General features: G+C 47.6%; 1 protein-coding gene across 2 annotated transcripts; it reads left to right on the top strand.

The window, feature by feature from the left end:
- The first annotated feature begins 21,430 nt into the window (after positions 1-21,430).
- Positions 21,431-22,734, top strand: LOC123050518 (senescence-specific cysteine protease SAG39-like). 2 transcript variants are annotated; one of them, XM_044473302.1, is made up of 3 exons: positions 21,431-21,548; positions 21,659-21,892; positions 22,091-22,734. In XM_044473302.1, the coding sequence occupies exon 3, from the start codon at positions 22,105-22,107 to the stop codon at positions 22,687-22,689; it is 585 nt and encodes a 194-aa protein (XP_044329237.1). In that variant the 5' UTR covers positions 21,431-21,548; positions 21,659-21,892; positions 22,091-22,104; the 3' UTR covers positions 22,690-22,734. The 2 variants fall into 2 exon arrangements, with proteins under 2 accessions (XP_044329237.1, XP_044329238.1); XM_044473303.1 differs by having other exon boundaries at positions 21,437-21,892.
- Positions 22,735-23,205: the final 471 nt, after the last annotated feature.

The following is a 23,205-nucleotide window of genomic DNA, read 5'->3' as shown; positions in this document are numbered from 1 at the left end:
TTTAGTCTCCACTCTTTAGTGCCGGTTGCAGAACCGACACTAAAGGCCCTTACGAACCGGTGATAAAGCTTCGTTTTCTACTAGTGTTGGCTGCTCCCGTCCATCACCAAATTTGATCTCGCCGAGCACTTCGCTATGCCGCCGCCTGCCAATCCGACTGCTTCTCGAAGAACTACAACAGTTGTGCACTCTTGATCGCCTCCTCCTGGTTGCAACTCATCAACGCTGACTCGCCGACTTCTTCCGCTCCCACGATTGCGATTACTCTGTACACAACTTCGTCGATACGTTCATCCTCCTCTAGATCAATCTGCCATCTTCTCGAATCTCACTCATGATACCACTTGTTAGAATAAATCTGAGGCGCTCCGGCGATCTACCGAGGACCAAGCAATCAGACAAGCACGACAACGAGATTTGTTACCGAGCTTCACCATCATGGCTACATCCCCGGAGCCTGACTACGGGCGCTCCTCCCCATGACACCGCTACAATACCGCACACCGGCCGCCCGAGCACCGGCTCCCCCTGCGTTCCTGTGCTATTATGTTGGCATAGGTTATATCGTGTGTCTACCCCCGCTATATATGAGAGGCCTGGGATATAAGTGTCCTATTAGGACACAACTCCTACCCTGTCTATACACAGTCCAAAAACCAAGTTCAACTGCAACCTACCTTATACAATAATATTCGACACAACTCTAACAGCTTCGTCCCCCGCATCCTTCATCTTCGAGGGGCCATGGAGGTGGTCAACCGTGGCGCTTGTGTTGGAAATATGCCCTAGAGGCAATAATAAAATGGTTATTATTATATTTCCTTGTTCATGATAATTGTCTATTGTTCATGCTATAATTGTGTTATCCGGAAATCGTAATACATGTGTGAATACATAGACCACAACATGTCCCTAGTAAGCCTCTAGTTGACTAGGTCGTTGATCAACAGATAGTCATGGTTTCCTGACTATGGACATTGCATGTCATTGATAACGGGGTCACATCATTAGGAGAATGATGTGATGGACAAGACCCAATCCTAAGCATAGCGCAAAGATCGTGTAGTTCGTTTGCTAGAGCTTTTCCAATGTCAAGTATCTTTTCCTTAGACCATGAGATCGTGTAACTCCCGGATGCCGTAGGAGTGCTTTGGGTGTACCAAACGTCACAACGTAACTGGGTGACTATAAAGGTGCACTACGGGTATCTCTGAAAGTGTCTGTTGGGTTGACACGGATCGAGACTGGGATTTATCACTCCATATGACGGAGAGGTATCTCTGGGCCCACTCGGTAATGCATCATCATAATGAGCTCAATGTGACTAAGGAGTTAGCCACGGGATCATGCATTACGGTACGAGTAAAGAGACTTGCCGGTAACGAGATTGAACAAGGTACTGGGATACCGACGATCGAATCTCGGGCAAGTAACATACCGATTGACAAAGGGAATTGTATACGGGATTGATTGAATCCTCGACATCGTGGTTCATCCGATGAGATCATCGTGGAACATGTGGGAGCCAACATGGGTATCCAGATCCCGCTGTTGGTTATTGACCGGAGAGGCGTCTCGGTCATGTCTGCATGTCTCCCGAACCCGTAGGGTCTACACACTTAAGGTTCGGTGACGCTAGGGTTGTAGAGATATTAGTATTCGGAAACCCGAAAGTTGTTCGGAGTCCCGGATGAGATCCCGGACGTCACGAGGAGTTCCGGAATGGTCCGGAGGTGAAGAATTATATATAGGAAGTCCAGTTTCGGCCACCGGGAAAGTTTCGGGGGTTATCGGTATTGTACCGGGACCACCGGAAGGGTCCCGGGGGTCCACCGCGTGGGCCACCTATCCCGGAGGGCCCCATGGGCTGAAGTGGGAAGGGAACCAGCCCTTAGTGGGCTGGGGCGCCCCCTTTGGGCCTCCCCCTGCGCCTAGGGTTGGAAACCCTAGGGGTGGGGGGCGCCCCACTTGGCTTGGGGGGGAAGCCACCCCCCTTTCCCCCTTGGCCGCCCCCCCCCCTTGGAGATCTGATCTCCCAGGGCCGGCGCCCCCCCCAGGGGTCCCTATATATAGTGGGGGGAGGGAGAGCAGCAACACCACAGCCCCTGGCGCCTCCCTCTCCCTCCCGTGACACCTCTCTCTCCCGTTTGTGCTTGGCGAAGCCTTGCCGGGATCCCGCTACTTCCACCACCACGCCGCCGTGCTGCTGGATCTCCATCAACCTCTCCTTCCCCCTTGCTGGATCAAGAAGGAGGAGACGTCGCTGCTCCGTACGTGTGTTGAACGCGGAGGTGCCGTCCGTTCGGCGCTCGGTCATCGGTGATTTGGATCACGACGAGTACGACTCCATCAACCCTATTCACTTGAACGCTTCCGCTCGCGATCTACAAGGGTATGTAGATGCACTCCTTTCCCCTCGTTGCTAGTAAACTCCATAGATGGATCTTGGTGATGCGTAGAAAATTTTAAAATTCTGCAACGATCCCCAACAGTGGCATCATGAGCCAGGCCTATGCGTAGTTACTATGCACGAGTAGAACACAAAGCAGTTGTGGGCGTAGATCATGTCAATTTACTTGCCGCTACTAGTCCTATCTTGATTCGGCGGCATCGTGGGATGAAGCGGCCCGGACCGACCTTACACGTACGCTTACGTGAGACTGGTTCCACCGACTGACATGCACTAGTTGCATAAGGTGGCTGGCGGGTGTCTGTCTCTCCCACTTTAGTCGGATCGGATTCGATGAAAAGGGTCCTTATGAAGGGTAAATAGTAATTGGCATATCACGTTGTGGTTTTACGTAGGTAAGAAACGTTCTTGCTAGAAACCTATAGAAGCCACGAAAAACATGCAACAACAACTAGAGGACGTCTAACTTGTTTTTGCAGCATATGCCTTGTGATGTGATATGGCCAGAAGATGTGATGAATGAAATATATGTGATGTATGAGATTGATCATATTCTTGTAATAGGAATCACGACTTGCATGTCGATGAGTATGACAACCGGCAGGAGCCATAGGAGTTGTCTTTGTTTTTTGTATGACCTGCGTGTCATTGAATAACGCCATGTAAATTACTTTACTTTATTGCTAAACGCGTTAGCCATAGAAGTAGAAGTAATCGTTGACATGACAACTTCATGAAGACACAATGATGGAGATCATGGTGTCATGCCGGTGACGAAGATGATCATGACGACCCGAAGATGGAGCTCAAAGGAGCAGAATGATATTGGCCATATCATGTCACTATTTGATTGCATGAGATGTTTATCATGTTTTGCTTCTTATTTGCTTAGTACGACGGTAGTAAATAAGATGATCCCTTACAATAATTTCAAGAAAGTGTTCCCCCTAACTGTGCACCGTTGCGAAGGTTCGTTGTTTCGAAGCACCACGTGATGATCGGGTGTGATAGATTCTAACGTTCGCATACAACGGGTGTTGACGAGCCTAGCATGTACAGACATGGCCTCGGAACACACGCAATACACTTAGGTTGACTTGACGAGCCTAGCATGTACAGACATGGCCTCGGAACACGGAAGACCGAAAGGTCGAGCATGAGTCGTATAGAAGATACGATCAACATGAAGATGTTCACCGATGTTTGACTAGTCCGTCTCACGTGATGATCGGACACGGCCTAGTTGACTCGGATCATGTTTCACTTAGATGACTGGAGGGATGTCTGTCTGAGTGGGAGTTCATTGAATAATTTGATTAGATGAACTTAATTATCATGAACTTAGTCTAAAATCTTTACAATATGTGTTGTAGATCATATGGCCCACGTTGTCCTCAACTTCAACTCGTTCCTAGAGAAAACCAAGCTAAAAGATGATGGCAGCAACTATACGGACTGGGTCCGGAACCTGAGGATCATCCTCATAGCTGCCAAGAAAGATTATGTCCTAGAAGCACCGCTAGGTGAAGCACCCATCCCAGAGAACCAAGACGTTATGAACGCTTGGCAATCACGTGCTGATGATTACTCCCTCATTCAGTGCGGCATGCTTTACAGCTTAGAACCGGGGCTCCAAAAGCGTTTTGAGAAACATGGAGCATATGAGATGTTCGAAGAGCTGAAAATGGTTTTCCAAGCTCATGCCCGGGTCGAGAGATATGAAGTCTCCGACAAGTTCTTCAGCTGTAAAATGGAGGAAAATAGTTCTGTAAGTGAGCACATACTCAGATTGTCTGCGTTACACAACCGCTTGTCTCAGCTGGGAGTTAATCTCCCGGATGACGCGGTCATTGACAGAATCTTTCAGTCGCTTCCACCAAGCTACAAGAGCTTTGTGATGAACTTCAATATGCAGGGGATGGAAAAGACCATTCCTGAGGTATATTCAATGCTGAAATCAGCGGAGGTGGAGATCAAAAAGGAACATCAAGTGTTGATGGTGAATAAAACCACTAAGTTCAAGAAAGGCAAGGGTAAGAAGAACTTCAAGAAATACGGCAAGGGAGTTGCCAGGAAGAAGCCAAGGAATGGACCCAAGCCTGAGACTGAGTGCTTTTATTGCAAGGGAAGTGGTCACTGGAAGCGGAACTGCTCCAAATACTTAGCGGACAAGAAGGCCGCCAACACCAAAGGTATATGTGATATACATGTAATTGATGTGTACCTTACCAGTACTCGTAGTAGCTCCTGGGTATTTGATACCGGTGCGGTTGCTCATATTTGTAACTCAAAACAGGAGCTGCGGAATAAGCGGAGACTGGCGAAGGACGAGGTGACGATGCGCGTCGGGAATGGTTCCAAGGTCGATGTGATCGCCGTCGGCACGCTACCTCTGCATTTACCTACGGGATTAGTTTTAAACCTCAATAATTGTTATTTAGTGCCAGCTTTGAGCATGAACAATGTATCAGGATCTCGTTTAATGCGAGATGGCTACTCATTTAAATCCGAGAATAATGGTTGTTCTATTTATATGAGAGATATGTTTTATGGTCATGCCCCGCTGGTCAATGGTTTATTCTTGATGAATCTCGAACGTGATGTTACACATATTCATAGTGTGAATACCAAAAGATGTAAAGTTGATAACGATAGTCCCACATACTTGTGGCACTGCCGCCTTGGTCACATTGGTGTCAAACGCATGAAGAAGCTCCATGCAGATGGACTTTTGGAGTCTCTTGATTACGAATCATTTGACACGTGTGAACCATGCCTCATGGGTAAGATGACCAAGACTCCGTTCTCCGGAACAATGGAGCGAGCAACCAACTTATTGGAAATCATACATACTGATGTGTGCGGTCCAATGAGTGTTGAGGCTCGCGGTGGCTATCGTTATGTTCTCACTCTCACTGATGATTTAAGTAGATATGGGTATGTCTACCTAATGAAACACAAGTCTGAAACCTTTGAAAAGTTCAAGGAATTTTAGAGTGAGGTTGAGAATCAACGTGACAGAAAAATAAAGTTCCTGCGATCAGATCGTGGAGGGGAATATTTAAGTCACGAATTTGGTACACACTTAAGGAAATGTGGAATAGTTTCACAACTCACGCCGCCTAGAACACCTCAGCGAAATGGTGTGTCCGAACGTCGTAATCGCACTCTATTGGATATGGTGCGATCTATGATGTCTCTTACCAATCTACCGCTCTCATTTTGGGGCTATGCTTTAGAGACTGCCGCATTCACTCTAAATAGGGCTCCGTCGAAATCCGTTGAGACGACACCGTATGTATTATGGTTTGGGAATAAACCTAAGCTGTCGTTTCTAAAAGTTTGGGGATGTGATGCTTATGTCAAGAAACTTCAACCTGAAAAGCTCGAACCCAAGTCGGAAAATTGCGTCTTCATAGGATACCCCAAGGAAACCATTGGGTATACCTTCTACCTGAGATCCGAAGGCAAGATCTTTGTTGCCAAGAACGGGTCCATTCTGGAGAAAGAGTTTCTCTCGAAAGAATTAAGTGCGAGGAAAGTGGAACTTGATGAGGTGATAGTCCCCCTTCCGAACCGGAAAGTAGCGCAGCGCGGGAAGATGTTCCTGTGGTGCCTACACCGACTGGGGAGGAAGTTAATGATGATGATCATGAAGCTTCGGATCAAGTTACTGCTGAACTTCGTAGGTCCACAAGGACACGTTCCGCACCAGAGTGGTACGGCAACCCTGTCCTGGAAATCATGTTGTTAGACAACGGTGAACCTTCGAACTATGAAGAAGCGATGGCGGGCCCGGATTCCGACAAATGGCTAGAAGCCATGAAATCCGAGATAGGATCCATGTATGAAAATGAAGTATGGACTTTGACTGACTTGCCCGATGATCGGCGAGCCATAGAAAATAAATGGATCTTTAAGAAGAAGACAGACGCGGATGGTAACGTGACCATCTATAAGGCTCGACTTGTCGCTAAGGGTTATCGACAAGTTCAAGGGGTTGACAAAGATGAGACTTTCTCACCTGTAGCGAGCTGAAGTCCGTCCGAATCATGTTAGCAATTGCCGCATTTTATGATTATGAGATATGGCAAATGGACGTCAAAACGGCATTCCTTAACGGCTTTCTTAAGGAAGAATTGTATATGATGCAGCCGGAAGGTTTTGTCGATCCTAAGAATGCTAACAAGGTATGCAAGATCCAGCGCTCAATCTATGGGCTGGTGCAATCATCTCGGAGTTGGAACATTCGTTTTGATGAGATGATCAAAGCGTTTGGGTTTACACAGACTTATGGAGAAGCCTGTGTTTACAAGAAAGTGAGTGGGAGCTCTGTAGCATTTCTCTTATTATATGTGGATGACATACTATTGATGGGAAATGATATAGAATTCTTGGAAAGTATAAAGGCCTATTTGAATAAATGTTTTTCAATGAAGGACCTTGGAGAAGCTGCTTATATATTAGGCACCAAGATCTATAGAGATAGATCAAGACGCCTCATTGGTCTTTCACAGAGTACGTACCTTGACAAGATATTGAAGAAGTTCAATATGGATCAGTCCAAGAAGGGGTTCTTGCCTGTATTGCAAGGTGTGCAATTGAGCACGGCTCAATGCCCGACCAGAGCAGAAGATAGAGAAAAGATGAGTGTCATCCCCTATGCCTCGGCCATAGGGTCTATTATGTATGCCATGCTGTGTACCAGACCTGATGTAAACCTTGCCGTAAGTTTGGTAGGAAGGTACCAAAGTAATCCCGGCATGGAACACTCGACAGCGGTCAAGAATATCCTGAAGTACCTGAAGAGGACTAAGGATATGTTTCTAATTTATGGAGGTGACGAAGAGCTCGTCGTAAAGGGTTACATCGACGCTAGCTTCGACACAGATCTGGATGACTCTAAGTCACAAACCGGATACGTGTATATTTTGAATGGAGGGGCAGTAAGCTGGTGCGGTTGCAAGCAAAGCGTCGTGGCGGGATCTACATGTGAAGCGGAGTACATGGCGGCCTCAGAGGCAGCACAAGAAGCAGTCTGGATGAAGGAGTTCATTACCGACCTAGGGGTGATTCCCAATGCGTCGGGCCCGATGACTCTCTTCTGTGACAACACTGGAGCTATTGCCCTTGCCAAGGAGCCCAGGTTTCACAGGAAGACCAGGCATATCAAGCGTCGCTTCAACTCCATTCGTGAAAGTGTTCAAAATGGAGACATGGATATTTGTAAAGTACATACGGACCTGAATGTAGAAGATCCGTTGACTAAACCTCTCCCTAGAGAAAAACATGATCAACACCAGAACTCTACGGGTGTTCGATTCATCACAATGTAACTAGATTATTGACTCTAGTGCAAGTGGGAGACTGTTGGAAATATGCCCTAGAGGCAATAATAAAATGGTTTTATTATATTTCCTTGTTCATGATAATTGTCTATTGTTCATGCTATAATTGTGTTATCCGGATATCGTAATACATGTGTGAATACATAGACCACAACATGTCCCTAGTAAGCCTCTAGTTGACTAGCTCGTTGATCAACAGATAGTCATGGTTTCCTGACTATGGACATTGGATGTCATTGATAACGGGATCACATCATTAGGAGAATGATGTGATGGACAAGACCCAATCCTAAGCATAGCGCAAAGATTGTGTAGTTCGTTTGCTAGAGCTTTTCCAATGTCAAGTATCTTTTCCTTAGACCATGAGATCGTGTAACTCCCGGATGCCGTAGGAGTGCTTTGGGTGTACCAAACGTCACAACGTAACTGGGTGACTATAAAGGTGCACTACGGGTCTCTGAAAGTGTCTGTTGGGTCCACACGGATCGAGACTGGGATTTCTCACTCCGTATGACGGAGAGGTATCTCTGGGCCCACTCGGTAATGCATCATCATAATGAGCTCAATGTGACTAAGGAGTTAGCCACGGGATCATGCATTACGGTACGAGTAAAGAGACTTGCCGGTAACGAGATTGAACAAGGTACTGCGATACCGACGATCGAATCTCGGGCAAGTAACATACCGATTGACAAAGGGAATTGTATACGGGATTGATTGAATCCTCGACATCGTGGTTCATCCGATGAGATCATCGTGGAACATGTGGGAGCCAACATGGGTATCCAGATCCCGCTGTTGGTTATTGACCGGAGAGGCGTCTCGGTCATGTCTGCATGTCTCCCGAACCCGTAGGGTCTACACACTTAAGGTTCGGTGACGCTAGGGTTGTAGAGATATTAGTATGCGGAAACCCGAAAGTTGTTCGGAGTCCCGGATGAGATCCCGGACGTCACGAGGAGTTCCGGAATGGTCCGGAGGTGAAGAATTATATATAGGAAGTCCAGTTTCGGCCACCGGGAAAGTTTCGGGGGTTATCGGTATTGTACCGGGACCACCGGAAGGGTCCCGGGGGTCCACCGGGTGGGGCCACCTATCCCGGAGGGCCCCATGGGCTGAAGTGGGAAGGGAACCAGCCCTTAGTGGGCTGGGGCGCCCCCTTTGGGCCTCCCCCTGCGCCTAGGGTTGGAAACCCTAGGGGTGGGGGGCGCCCCACTTGGCTTGGGGGGGAAGCCACCCCCCTTTCCCCCTTGGCCGCCCCCCCTGGAGATCTGATCTCCCAGGGCTGGTGCCCCCCCCAGGGGTCCCTATATATAGTGGGGGGAGGGAGGGCAGCAACACCACAGCCCCTCGCGCCTCCCTCTCCCTCCCGTGACACCTTTCTCTCCCGTTTGTGCTTGGCGAAGCCCTGCCGGGATCCCGCTACTTCCACCACCACGCCGTCATGCTGCTGGATCTCCATCAACCTCTCCTTCCCCCTTGCTGGATCAAGAAGGAGGAGACGTCGCTGCTCCGTACGTGTGTTGAACGCGGAGGTGCCGTCCGTTCGGCGCTCGGTCATCGGTGATTTGGATCACGACGAGTACGATTCCATCAACCCCGTTCGCTTGAACGCTTCCGCTCGCGATCTACAAGGGTATGTAGATGCACTCCTTTCCCCTCGTTGCTAGTAAACTCCATAGATGGATCTTGGTGATGCGTAGAAAATTTTAAAATTCTGCAACGATCCCCAACAGCTTGGAGATGCCCGGCGGCGGCGAGACGCTGTACCGCGTCTGGGCCGTGCCGTTACAAGCTGTGGCCGTGCAACTCGCGAACATCCGGTACAAGCAATCTTAGATTGCTGGAGTCAGAAGTATAAGTGGCAAGCATGCATGCTTTGTTTCAGGTTTTTGTCAGTTGAATAGTCCTTAGTGCATGGGAACTTATCGGGTTGGTGGGCTCCCAGCAGATTAAGAGCATCTCTAACAGACCCCTTAAAACGCGTCGACCCGCAAAATAACCGTCCGTTTACGATTTCGGATGAAAAAAGTGCCCCGAACAGACACCGTATCGGCCCGTGACCTGTAAAAAAATTTGCGGGGTGCAGAAAAAATTCGCCCTCAACTTTTACATTCACGAGGCGGGAGGCGACCCGGGCTTGACCCCTATCGGCTGTGAGATTTGGCGGGAGGGACATTTTCACGTGGCTCTTCCCGCTTCCCTTTCCCTTCGCTCGCTCTGGAGCACCTTTCCCAGCTTCCCTTCACCACCATGGAAGCCTCTCAGCCGTCTCCGTCAACGTGGATGCCATCGACGCGCCACCCCCTTCGGCAGATCACGTCGCTGGCCATGCCGCGCCCGTCGCCGTTCAAGGCTCCACCGCGCCACCCCGCAAGCGGAAGGGCAACGTCGTCGTCCAGGGCGGCGCTCTCACAGGCCCGCCAGGAAGGCACACGCGCCCGCCGGCCCCGCCGCCTCCAATGCGAATTCGTCGGGCACCCACCGACGAAGAAGGGGGAGGCTTCTGGTGTGAAACGCAAGAAGCTCACCGGAAGAGCTACCCCGCCAACACCTTCCCCGATTGCTCTGGCAAGAACTACCCCGAGGATGCCCGCCAATGGTGTTGCCGCCGCCGCCCCCCAGGTGTACGACGGAATGGGCACAAGTGTGATGTCTCTATTTATTGCACTTTCACTTTTGTCCATTCCGCTTGTTCGACGATATAAGTCACCGGAAGAGCTACCCCGCCAACTTCTCTTGTCCATTCCGCTATGCCGCTTCATCCAACAATACCGCCGAACTAAAGTATGACATGCTGGTAAGCAGTATGACTTATATCGCCCACAACTCACTTGTGTTCTACTCGTGCATATAACATCAACGCATAAAACCTGGCTCGGATGCCACTGTTGGGGAACGCAGTAATTTCAAAAAAATTCCTACGCACACGCAGGATCATGGTGATGCATAGCAACGAGAGGGGAGAGTGTTGTCCACGTACCCTCGTAGACCGAAAGCGGAAGCGTTAGCACAACGCGGTTGATGTAGTCGTACGTCTTCACGATCCGACCGATCAAGTACCGAACGCATGGCACCTCCGAGTTCAGCACACGTTCAGCCCGATGACGTCCCTCGAACTTCGATCCAGCCGAGTGTTGAGGGAGAGTTTCGTCAGCACGACGGCGTGGTGACGATGATGATGTTCTACCGATGTAGGGCTTCGCCTAAGCACCGCTACAGTATTATCGAGGTGGACTATGGTGGACGGGGGCACCGCACACGGCTAAAAGATCAAACGATCAATTGTTGTCTCTAGGGTGCCCCCCTGCCCCGTATATAAAGGAGCAAGGGGGGAGGTGCGGCCGGCCAGGAGGGGCGCGCCAGGTGGAGTCCTACTCCACCCTCCCTTTTCCTAGTTGGATTAGGAGTGGAGGGGAAAGAGGAGGGAGAGAGGAAGGAAAGGGGGGCGCCGCCCCCCTCTCCTTGTCCTATTCAGACTAGGGGGGAGGGGCGCGCGGCCCTGCCCTGGCCGCCTCTCCTCTTCTCCACAAAGGCCCACTATGGCCCATTAAGCCCCCGGGGGGTTCCGGTAACCCCTCGGTACTCCGGTAAAATCCTGATTTCACCCGGAACACTTCCGATATCCAAATATAGGCTTCCAATATATCAATCTTCATGTCTCGGCCATTTCGAGACTCCTCGTCATGTCCGTGATCACATCCGGGACTCCGAATAACCTTCGGTACATCAAAACATATAAACTCATAATATAACTGTCATCGAAACGTTAAGCGTGCGGACCCAACAGGTTCGAGAACTATGTAGACATGACCGAGACACGTCTCCGGTCAATAACCAATAGCGGAACCTGGATGCTCATATTGGCTCCCACATATTCTACGAAGATCTTTATCGGTCAGACCGCATAACAACATACGTTGTTCCCTTTGTCATCGGTATGTTACTTGCCCGAGATTCGATCGTCGGTATCTCAATACCTAGTTCAATCTCGTTACCGGAAAGTCTCTTTACTCGTTCCATAATACATCATCCCACAACTAACTCATTAGTTGCAATGCTTGCAAGGCTTAAGTGATGTGCATTACCGAGAGGGCCCAGAGATACCTCTCTGACAATCGGAGTGACAAATCCTAATCTCGAAATACGCCAACCCAACAAGTACCTTCGGAGACACCTGTAGAGCACCTTTATAATCACCCAGTTACGTTGTGACGTTTGGTAGCACACAAAGTGTTCCTCTGGTAAACGGGAGTTGCATAATCTCATAGTCATAGGAACATGTATAAGTCATGAAGAAAGCAATAGCAACATACTAAACGATCGAGTGCTAAGCTAACGGAATGGGTCGAGTCAATCACATCATTCTCCTAATGATGTGATCCCGTTAATCAAATGACAACTCATGTCTATGGCTAGGAAACATAACCATCTTTGATCAACGATCTAGTCAAGTAGAGGCATACTAGTGACACTCTGTTTGTCTATGTATTCACACAAGTATTATGTTTCCGGTTAATACAATTCTATCATGAATAATAAACATTTATCATGATATAAGGAAATAAATAATACCTTTATGATTGCCTCTAGGGCATATTTCCTTTAGTCTCCCACTTGCACTAGAGTCAATAATCTAGATTACACAGTAATGATTCTAACACCCATGGAGGCTTGGTGCTGATCATGTTTTGCTCGTGGAAGAGGCTTAGTCAACGGGTCTGCAACATTCAGATCCGTATGTATCTTGCGAATTTCTATGTCTCCCACCTGGACTAAATCCCGGATGGAATTGAAGCGTCTCTTGATGTGCTTGGTTCTCTTGTGAAATCTGGATTCCTTCGCCAAGGCAATTGCACCAGTATTGTCACAAAAGATTTTCATTGGACCCGATGCACTAGGTATGACACCTAGATCGGATATGAACTCCTTCATCCAGACTCCTTCATTTGCTGCTTCCGAAGCAGCTATGTACTCCACTTCACACGTAGATCCCGCCACGACGCTTTGTTTAGAACTGCACCAACTGACAGCTCCACCGTTCAATGTAAATATGTATCCGGTTTGCGATTTAGAATCGTCCGGATCAGTGTCAAAGCTTGCATCAACGTAACCATTTACGATAGCTCTTTGTCACCTCCATAAATGAGAAACATATCCTTAGTCCTTTTCCGGTATTTCAGGATGTTCTTGACCGCTGTCCAGTGATCCACTCCTGGATTACTTTGGTACCTCCCTGCTAAACTTATAGCAAGGCACACATCAGGTCTGGTACACAGCATTGCATACATGATAGAGCCTATGGCTGAAGCATAGGGAACATCTTTCATCTTCTCTCTATCTTCTGAAGTGGTCGGGCATTGAGTCTTACTCAACTTCACACCTTGAAACACAGGCAAGAACCCTTTCTTTGCTTGATCCATTTTGAACTTCTTCAAAACTTTGTCAAGGTATGTGCTTTGTGAAAGTCCAATTAAGCGTCTTGATCTATCTCTATTGATCTTGATGCCCAATATATACGCAGCTTCACCGAGGTCTTCCATTGAAAAACTCTTATTCAAGTATCCCTTTATGCTATTCAGAAATTCTATATCATTTCCAATCAGCAATATGTCATCCACATATAATATTAGAAATGCTACAGAGCTCCCACTCACTTTCTTGTAAATACAGGCTTCTCCAAAAGTCTGTACAAAACCAAATTCTTTGATCACACTATCAAAGCGTTTATTCCAACTCCGAGAGGCTAGCACCAGTCCATAAATAGAGCTTGCACACTTTGTTAGCTCCCTTTGGATCGACAAAACCTTCCGGTTGCATCATATACAACTCTTCTTCCAGAAATCCATTCAGGAATGCAGTTTTGACATCCATTTTCCAGATTTCATAATCATAAAATGCGGCAATTGCTAACATGATTCGGACAGACTTAAGCATCGCTACGGGTGAGAAGGTCTCATCGTAGTCAATCCCTTGAACTTGTCGAAAACCTTTTGCAACTAGTCGAGCTTTATAGACAGTAACATTACCGTCAGCGTCAGTCTTCTTCTTGAAGATCCATTTATTCTCAATTGCTTGCCGATCATCGGGCAAGTCAACCAAAGTCCATACTTTGTTCTCATACATGGATCCCATCTCAGATTTCATGGCCTCAAGCCATTTCGCGGAATCTGGGCTCACCATTGCTTCTTCATAGTTCGTAGGTTCGTCATGGTCTAGTACATAACTTCCAGAACAGGATTACCGTACCACTCTGGTGCGGATCTTACTCTGGTTGACCTACGAGGTTCAGTACTAACTTGATCTGAAGTTTCATGATCATCATCATTAACTTCCTCACTAATTGGTGTAGGTGTCATAGAAACCGGTTTCTGCAATGAACTACTTTCCAATAAGGGAGCAGGTACAGTTACCTCATCAAGTTCTACTTTCCTCCCACTCACTTCTTTCGAGAGAAACTCCTTCTCCAGAAAGATTCCGAATTTAGCAACAAAAGTCTTGCCTTCGGATCTGCGATAGAAGGTGTACCCAACAGTCTCCTTTGGGTATCCTATGAAGACACATTTCTCCGATTTGGGTTCGAGCTTATCAGGTTGAAGCTTTTTCACATAAGCATCGCAGCCCCAAACTTTAAGAAACGACAACTTTGGTTTCTTGCCTTCATAAGGCGTCGTCTCAACAGATTTTGATGGTGCCCTATTTAACGTGAATGCGGCCATCTCTAAAGCATAACCCCAAAACGATAGCGGTAAATCAGTAAGAGACATCATAGATCGCACCATCTCTAGTAGAGTACGATTACGACGTTCGGACACACCATTACGCTGTGGTGTTCCGGGTGGCGTGAGTTGCGAAACTATTCCGCATTGTTTCAAATGAAGACCAAACTCATAACTCAAATATTCTCCTCCACGATCAGATCGCAGAAACTTTATTTTCTTGTTACGATGATTTTCAACTTCACTCTGAAATTCTTTGAACTTTTCAAATGTTTCAGACTTATGTTTCATTAAGTAGATATACCCATATCTGCTCAAATCATCTGTGAAGGTGAGAAAATAACGATATCCGCCACGAGCCTCAATATTCATCGGACCACATACATCTGTATGTATGATTTCCAACAAATCTGTTGCTCTCTCCATAGTTTCGGAGAACGTCGTTTTAGTCAACTTGCCCATGAGGCACGGTTCGCAAGTACCACGTGATTCATAATCAAGTGGTTCCAAAAGTCCATCAGTATGGAGTTTCTTCATGCGCTTTACACCGATATGACCTAAACGGCAGTGCCACAAATAAGTTGCACTATCATTATCAACTCTGCATCTTTTGGCTTCAATATTATGAATATGTGTATCACTACTATCGAGATTCAACAAAAATAGACCACTCTTCAAGGGTGCATGACCATAAAAGATATTACTCATATAAATAGAACAACCATTATTCTCTGATTTAAATGACTAACCGTCTCGCATCAAAAAAGATCCAGATATAATGTTCATGCTTAACGCTGGCACCAAATAACAATTATTTAGTTCTAAAACTAATCCCGAAGGTAGATGTAGAGGTAGCGTGCCGACCGTGATCACATCGACTTTGGAACCATTTCCCACGCGCATCGTCACCTCGTCCTTTGCCAATCTTCGCTTAATCTGTAGCCCCTGTTTCGAGTTGCAAATATTAGCAACGGAACCAGTATCAAATACCCAGGTGCTACTGCGAGCATTAGTAAGGTACACATCAATAACATGTATATCACATATACCTTTGTTCACCTTGCCATCCTTCTTATCCGCCAAATACTTGGGGCAGTTCCGCTTCCAGTGACCAGTCTGCTTGCAGTAGAAGCACTCAGTCTCAGGCTTAGGTCCAGACTTGGGTTTCTTCTCCTGAACAGCAACTTGCTTGCTGTTCTTCTTGAAGTTCCCCTTCTTCTTCCCTTTGCCCTTTTTCTTGAAACTGGTGGTCTTATTGACCATCAACACTTGATGCTCCTTTTTGATTTCTACCTCCGCAGCCTTTAGCATTGTGAAGAGCTCGGGAATCGTCTTATCCATCCCTTGCATGTTATAGTTCATCACGAAGCTCTTGTAGCTTGGTGGCAGTGATTGGAGAATTCTGTCAATGACGCTATCATCCGGAAGATTAACTCCTAGTTGAATCATGTGATTATTATACCCAGACATTTTGAGTATATGTTCACTGACAGAACTATTCTCCTCCATCTTGCAGCTGTAGAACTTATTGGAAACTTCATATCTCTCAATCCGGGCATTCTTTTGAAATATTAACTTCAACTCCTGGAACATCTCATATGCTCCATGATGTTCAAAACGTCATTGAAGTCCCGGTTCTAAGCCGTAAAGCATGGCACATTGAACTATCGAGTAGTCATCAACACGTGACTGCCAGGCATTCACAATGTCTGCAGTTGCTGGCACAGGTGGTACACCTAGCGGTGCTTCCAGGACGTAATTCTTCTGTGCAGCAATGAGGATAATCCTCAAGTTACGGACCCAGTCCGTGTAATTGCTACCATCATCTTTCAACTTTGCTTTCTCAAGGAATGCATTGAAATTCAACGGAACAACAGCACGGGCCATCTATCTACAATCAACATAGACAAGCAAGATACTATCAGGTACTAAGTTCATGATAAATTTAAGTTCAATTAATCATATTACTTAAGAACTCCCACTTAGATAGACATCCCTCTAATCCTCTAAGTGATCACGTGATCCATATCAACTAAACCATGTCCGATCATCACGTGAGATGGAGTAGTTTCAACGGTGAACATCACTATGTTGATCATATCTACTATATGATTCACGCTCGACCTTTCGGTCTCCGTGTTCCGAGGCCATATCTGTTATATGCTAGGCTCGTCAAGCTTAACCTGAGTATTCCGCGTGTGCAACTGTTTTGCACCCGTTGTATTTGAACGTAGAGCCTATCACACCCGATCATCACGTGGTGTCTCAGCACGAAGAACTTTCGCAACGGTGCATACTCAAGGAGAACACTTATACTTTGATAATTTAGTGAGGGATCATCTTATAATGCTACCGTCAATCAAATCAAGATAAGATGCATAAAAGATAAACATCACATGCAATCAATATAAGTGATATGATATGGCCATCATCATCTTGTGCTTGTGATCTCCATCTCCGAAGCACTGTCATGATCACCATCGTCACCAGTGCGACACCTTGATCTTCATCGTAGCATCGTTGTCGTCTCGCCAATCTTATGCTTCTATGACTATCGCTACCGCTTAGTGATAAACTAAAGCATTACAGGGCGATTGCATTGCATACAATAAAGCGACAACCATATGGCTCCTGCCAGTTGTCGATAACTCGGTTACAAAACATGATCATCTCATACAATAAAATTTGGCATCATGTTTTGACCATATCACATCACAACATGCCCTGCAAAAACAAGTTAGACGTCCTCTACTTTGTTGTTGCAAATTTTATGTGGCTGCTACGGGCTTAGCAAGAACCGTTCTTACCTACGCATCAAAACCACAACGATAGTTTGTCAAGTTGGTGCTGTTTTAACCTTCGCAAGGACTGGGCGTAGCCACACTCGGTTCAACTAAAGTTGGAGAAACTGACACCCGCCAGCCACCTCTGTGCAAAGCACGTCGGTAGAACCAGTCTCGCGTAAGCGTACGCGTAATGTCGGTCCGGGCCGCTTCATCCAACAATACCGCCGAACCAAAGTATGACATGCTGGTAAGCAGCATGACTTACATCGCCCACAACTCACTTGTGTTCTACTCGTGCATATAACATCAACGCATAAAACCTGGCTCGGATGCCACTGTTGGGGAACGCAGTAATTTCAAAAAAATTCCTATGCACACGCAGGATCATGGTGATGCATAGCAACGAGAGGGGAGAGTGTTGTCCACGTACCCTCGTAGACCGAAAGCGGAAGCGTTAGCACAGCGCGGTTGATGTAGTCGTACGTCTTCACGATCCGACCGATCAAGTACCGAACGCACGGCACCTCCGAGTTCAGCACACGTTCAGCCCGATGACGTCCCTCGAACTCCGATCCAGCCGAGTGTTGAGGGAGTGTTTCGTCAGCACGACGGCGTGGTGACGATGATGATGTTCTACCGACGCAGGGCTTCACCTAAGCACCGCTACAGTATTATCGAGGTGGACTATGGTGGAGGGGGGCACCGCACACGGCTAAAAGATCAAACGATCAATTGTTGTCTCTAGGGTGCCCCCCTGCCCCCGTATATAAAGGAGCAAGGGCGGGAGGTGCGGCCGGCCAGGAGGGACGCGCCAGGTGGTGTCCTACTCCCACCGGGAGTAGGACTCCCTCCCTTTTCCTAGTTGGATTAGGAGTGGAGGGGAAAGAGGAGGGAGAGAGGAAGGAAAGGGGGGGCGCCGCCCCCCTCTCCTTGTCCTATTCGGACTAGGGGGGAGGGGCGCGCGGCCCTGCCCTGGCCGCCTCTCCTCTTCTCCACAAAGGCCCACTATGGCCCATTAAGCCCCCGGGGGGTTCCGGTAACCCCTCGGTACTCCGGTAAAATCTCGATTTCACCCGGAACACTTCCGATATCCAAATATAGGCTTCCAATATATCAATCTTCATGTCTTGACCATTTCGAGACTCCTCGACATGTCCGTGATCACATTCGGGACTCCGAACAACCTTCGGTACATCGAAACATATAAACTCATAATATAACTGTCGTCGAAACGTTAAGCGTGCGGACCCTACGGGTTCGAGAACTATGTAGACATGACCGAGACACGTCTCCGGTCAATAACCAATAGCGGAACCTAGATGCTCATATTGGCTCCCACATATTCTACGAAGATCTTTATCGGTCAGACCACATAACAACATACGTTGTTCCCTTTGTCATCGGTATGTTACTTGCCCGAGATTCGATCGTCGATATCTCAATACCTAGTTCAATCTCGTTACCAGCAAGCCTCTTTACTCGTTCCGTAATAAATCATCCCACAACTAAATCATTAGTTGCAATGCTTGCAAGGCTTAAGTGATGTGCATTACCGAGAGGGCCCAGAGATACCTCTCCGACAATCGGAGTGACAAATCCTAATCTCGAAATACGCCAACCCAACAAGTACCTTCGGAGACACCTGTAGAGCACCTTTATAATCACCCAGTTACGGTGTGACGTTTGGTAGCACACAAAGTGTTCCTCCGGTAAACGGGAGTTGCATAATCTCATAGTCATAGGAACATGTATAAGTCATGAAGAAAGCAATAGCAACATACTAAACGATCGAGTGCTAAGCTAACAGAATGGGTCTAAGTCAATCACATCATTCTCCTAATGATGTGATCCCGTTAATCAAATGACAACTCATGTCTATGGCTAGGAAACATAACCATCTTCGATCAATGAGCTAGTCAAGTAGAGGCATACTAGTGACACTCTGTTTGTCTATGTATTCACACAAGTATTATGTTTCCGGTTAATACAATTCTAGCATGAATAATAAACATTTATCATGATATAAGGAAATAAATAATAACTTTGGCAAAGTATCCCAACAGGACGCCACACACCTTTCGCTCTCTCCAAGGTCGTTGGGACGTGATCAAGCCAATTTGTAGATGTTGGGTTGCTTGCTTGACGCAAGTCTGTAATGCACCTCCAAGTGGTACCATTGAAGCCGACCATGTGAGTTTGTTTTCATGTCCCAAGTTGTGCAAATCTTTTGTAGCCGTCAGAGTGGTTGCATTATTTGACATCCTTTTCATTTTCTAGGACAAAATTGGGCAACAAAGGTACAAGGACATGGAAGCTTCATGCAAAAAGGCATTTCAACTAGAGCATTGTTGGGAACTTCTCAAAGATGGTGAGAAGTGGAAGGTGATTGACAAAGAATCCCCACCGAAGAAAGGTGCACTCGACAGGATGGATGATGATGATGGCGATGACCCAAGAAACAAGAACAAGCCCGATGGAAACAAGAAGGTCAAAGAGAAGATCAAGAAGGAAGCGGAGGCATCAAGCTTGCGGGACAAGCTAGATCACATGGTCAAGTCCAATGAGCTATTGGTGAAGACATTGGAGGCAAAAACGGAGTTGACCGAGAAGAAGGCTCAAGAGAAGCAAGAGAAGTGGCAACTACTCAAGGAGGAGACCGCGTGCAAGGCCGCCATTGAGGAGAGAAGAGCCATGGCCGACGAGAACAAAGCCATGGCCAAGCTCCTTCAAGAGGAGAACAAGATCATGACGATGAATCGAAATGAGATGGATGAGGTCACCAAAGAATGGTATGACATTGCAAGGTTGGAGATCTTGGAGAGGAGGAGGCTAGCCATGCGGTGCCAAGGTTCGGTGGTGATTCGGCAAGTGGTGGTGGCAATGGGTGGCGGTGAAGATTTCATCATGTGATGATGATGATGATGATGATGATGATGATGATGATGATGATGATGATGGGATGATGACGGATGCGATATCTTTTGGGTTGTGGCGTGAAAACTATGTTCAAATGTCGCCAAAATTGTGTTCAAAACCGCGGTCAATTGCATTGTGTGACTTTACGGTTTGAGGGCCAAAACCGGCAGCGCGCGGAAGAGAGCCCGCAGACCCGAGCGGTAAAAGAGAATATCGGGGAGCCGATTTCGGCCCTTAAAATGCGCTTTTCTCGACCCTTATCCCGGTTATAAGGGTCGCGGTTTTAAGGAGTCTGCTAGAGATACTCTTAAATAGGATTACTGTCCAATGGGATCCCATTAAAACGATTCAAGTGGGATGGGGTAGTTAATCCCACTCCTGCAGCCTGAATCCCAGCATTGAACGCCCCCTCCCCTCTCGAAGCTCCATCGCAGCACTAGTGGCTCACCGGCGAAGCTCCATTGCAGCACTAGACGGCCTCGATGGAGCTCCATCGCAACACCGGCGGCCCCGGGCGAAGCTCCATTGCAGCACCGGACTGCCCTGGCAAAGCTCCATCACAGCACTCGTGAGCCCCGGGGAAGCTCCATTGTAGCACTGGATTGCACCGCCAAAGTTCCATCGCAGCATCAGGGCACGCAGCTTGATGTGGCGCAGCTCCTCGCCACAGCCACCAATTGCAGCATGCGCGGCTAGCAGCCGCCAAAGGAAGACAGCGTCGTCGTCTGCAGCCCCGGCGGCCGCTACCCTTGGGGCCCCGCGTCACCACCCTCACCACGAGCAGCGTCGTCGCTTTGTAGCAACAGCTCGCCATCGTGTCGTCAAAAAAGTAGTGGTCGCAGCGCAGCGATGCCCCTCGTAGCAGCAGCAACAACAACTCTGCCGAACGGGGTGGAAGAAAGGCAGGAAGAGGAAGACAGGGGAGGCTCTGTGGTGGGAGGAGAGCAAGGTTGGAGAAGGATTGAGGAGAGGAGCAGCAGGATAAGACTTATGGGACGGGCGGTGGTAGGGCCGCAGGGACGCGTGTTGATTCCTCAAGGAGGCTTACGCTCGGCTGTAATCAGCGGGTTGTTTTTAAACGTTTTCCAGAAATAAAAGCCTGCAACCTTGAGACTCCGATTCATCCACGGTGGATCGTCTGAACATGAGTTGGATTTCGACTCCAATTCAAGTTCCGTTGGCCCCCCTCCTCGTCTATATTCTTCATTGGATCCATGGTCGAGCAAGAGACGGATAGACCGGCCGGGTGTAGTCAGACATGTTTCGTCGGGCATTGGGCGCCGTGGGGAGGATCCTACTGCGCAGCCAGGCCACGGCGGCTCGGTCGCTGTCGAGGCCGGCCGGAGCTAGCAGTCTGAGACACCTACACGTACGTAGGCCTCTCGCTTAATACACTATCTCAATCCAATCTCTCTCTCTCTTTCAGCGTGGGTGTGTGTGTTTGATGAAACTGGATATTTTCTGGTGATCAAATCGCAGTCTCAGCAGAGCAATGTTGGGGATGCTGCAGCTACTGCTGGCCACCGCTTTGGCTTTCTTCGCAGGTCTATGAAACTAGCTGCATGGTCCGGATATGTTGGTTTTGGAGTTTGGACCTGTATGAAGGTGGCAGACAGGATTCAACATGATTCGTCTCTTCGGTTGTACCATCAGAGATTGACTGGGTTAAAGCTGGTGTCGTCTCTCCGGTTGTGAGGAAACAAAACGGTTGTGGTGAGTGACTTGAGCTTAATTATTACTCTCCGGTTCGAGCTAGCGTGCGTGTGTTTTAAACTGATATGTTAGTATATCGTAGTTTATTTCCTGATGTGTGATGGATAATTCTAGACGGCAGCTAATGTCGAAAGCGTATTTTTACATATTAGCACATGCATGGTTCCCTTACACCGCCTAATCGTGCATTTGTGACAGGCAGCTGTTGGGCGATGGTTGCTGCAGCCTCGGTCGAAGCTGTACATTACATGAAGACCTTGCAGTCGATCTCGTTGTCGGTTCAAGAGCTCATCGACTGTGACACAAAGAGTGATGGGTGTCAAGGCGGCCACGAAGAAAATGCTTTCAGATATATAAGCAAAAATGGACTCTCGAGCGAATCCGACTACCCATACATGGCTCGGAGGAGTAAATCAGGTTGCAAGAGAAACAAGACAGCAGCAGCAATAAGGATATCAGGCTTTCGATTTGTCAACCCAACTGAGGATGCTCTAGAGAAAGCGGTAGCGAAGCGTCCCGTGGTTGTCACTTTGCAGTTTTTCGATGATCTGCATGAGTACAAAGGAGGCATCTTGGATTGTAAAGCTGTCAATGGAAAGACCGATTGCTTGCATCCTGTCCTGATTGTTGGTTATGGCACTGATTCCAACGGCATCAAGTACTGGCGCTTCAAGAACTCATGGGGACCAAACTGGGGTGAGAAGGGCTTTGGTAGGATCCGCAGGCATGTTGATGACAAGCGAGGTGTGTTAGGTATCTTCATAGAACCAGGAGTATATCCGGTGCTCGAGGACTGATTGATCTTGGATGGTTGGATCTTTATAGTGGATGGGATTGTATCACGTGCCTAGATAGTATCATGTATGATAGTTTCATATCTCATAGTTATTGTACTTCTGCTTGTGTGATTGCATTTTACATTGTTTTATCTATGTTGTGAAGCTTCTTTCATATCTAGATGGGCCTCTCTAATTTTTATTACGTTTGAGGTGATTTATACTTCTGGCGAATCTTTATAATAAATATTAGTTTTTCTTCGCATATACTAATTTTAGGGCCCACATATAAGGCACTCAGGGGTAAGACGGGTAACAGGTACGAGTAATGATATCTCATACCATCCCCATCCTAGCCACTGGGAGAGGGATCTGACACAACAGCTTCCCCATGGGCATTAAAACTGCCCCATCCTCGTCCCTTGATAGAGGATTTACCCATGGGGATGCCGGTAATAGTTAACCATTGCCAGCTTGAAGTATGATTGATTGCTTGTTGATGTACGTTTACATGGAGGCTCCTACAATAGTCGCGGT

The sequence above is a fragment of the Triticum aestivum genome, chromosome 2D (genome assembly GCF_018294505.1).
Source record: "Triticum aestivum cultivar Chinese Spring chromosome 2D, IWGSC CS RefSeq v2.1, whole genome shotgun sequence".
NCBI lineage: Eukaryota > Viridiplantae > Streptophyta > Magnoliopsida > Poales > Poaceae > Triticum > Triticum aestivum.
This window is presented reverse-complemented; position numbering and strand designations above follow the sequence as displayed.

Coding starts and splice junctions, on each gene's coding strand:
- LOC123050518 (XM_044473302.1), top strand. CDS start 22,105: ATGGTTGCTGCAGCCTCGGTCGAAGCTGTACATTACATGAAGACCTTG.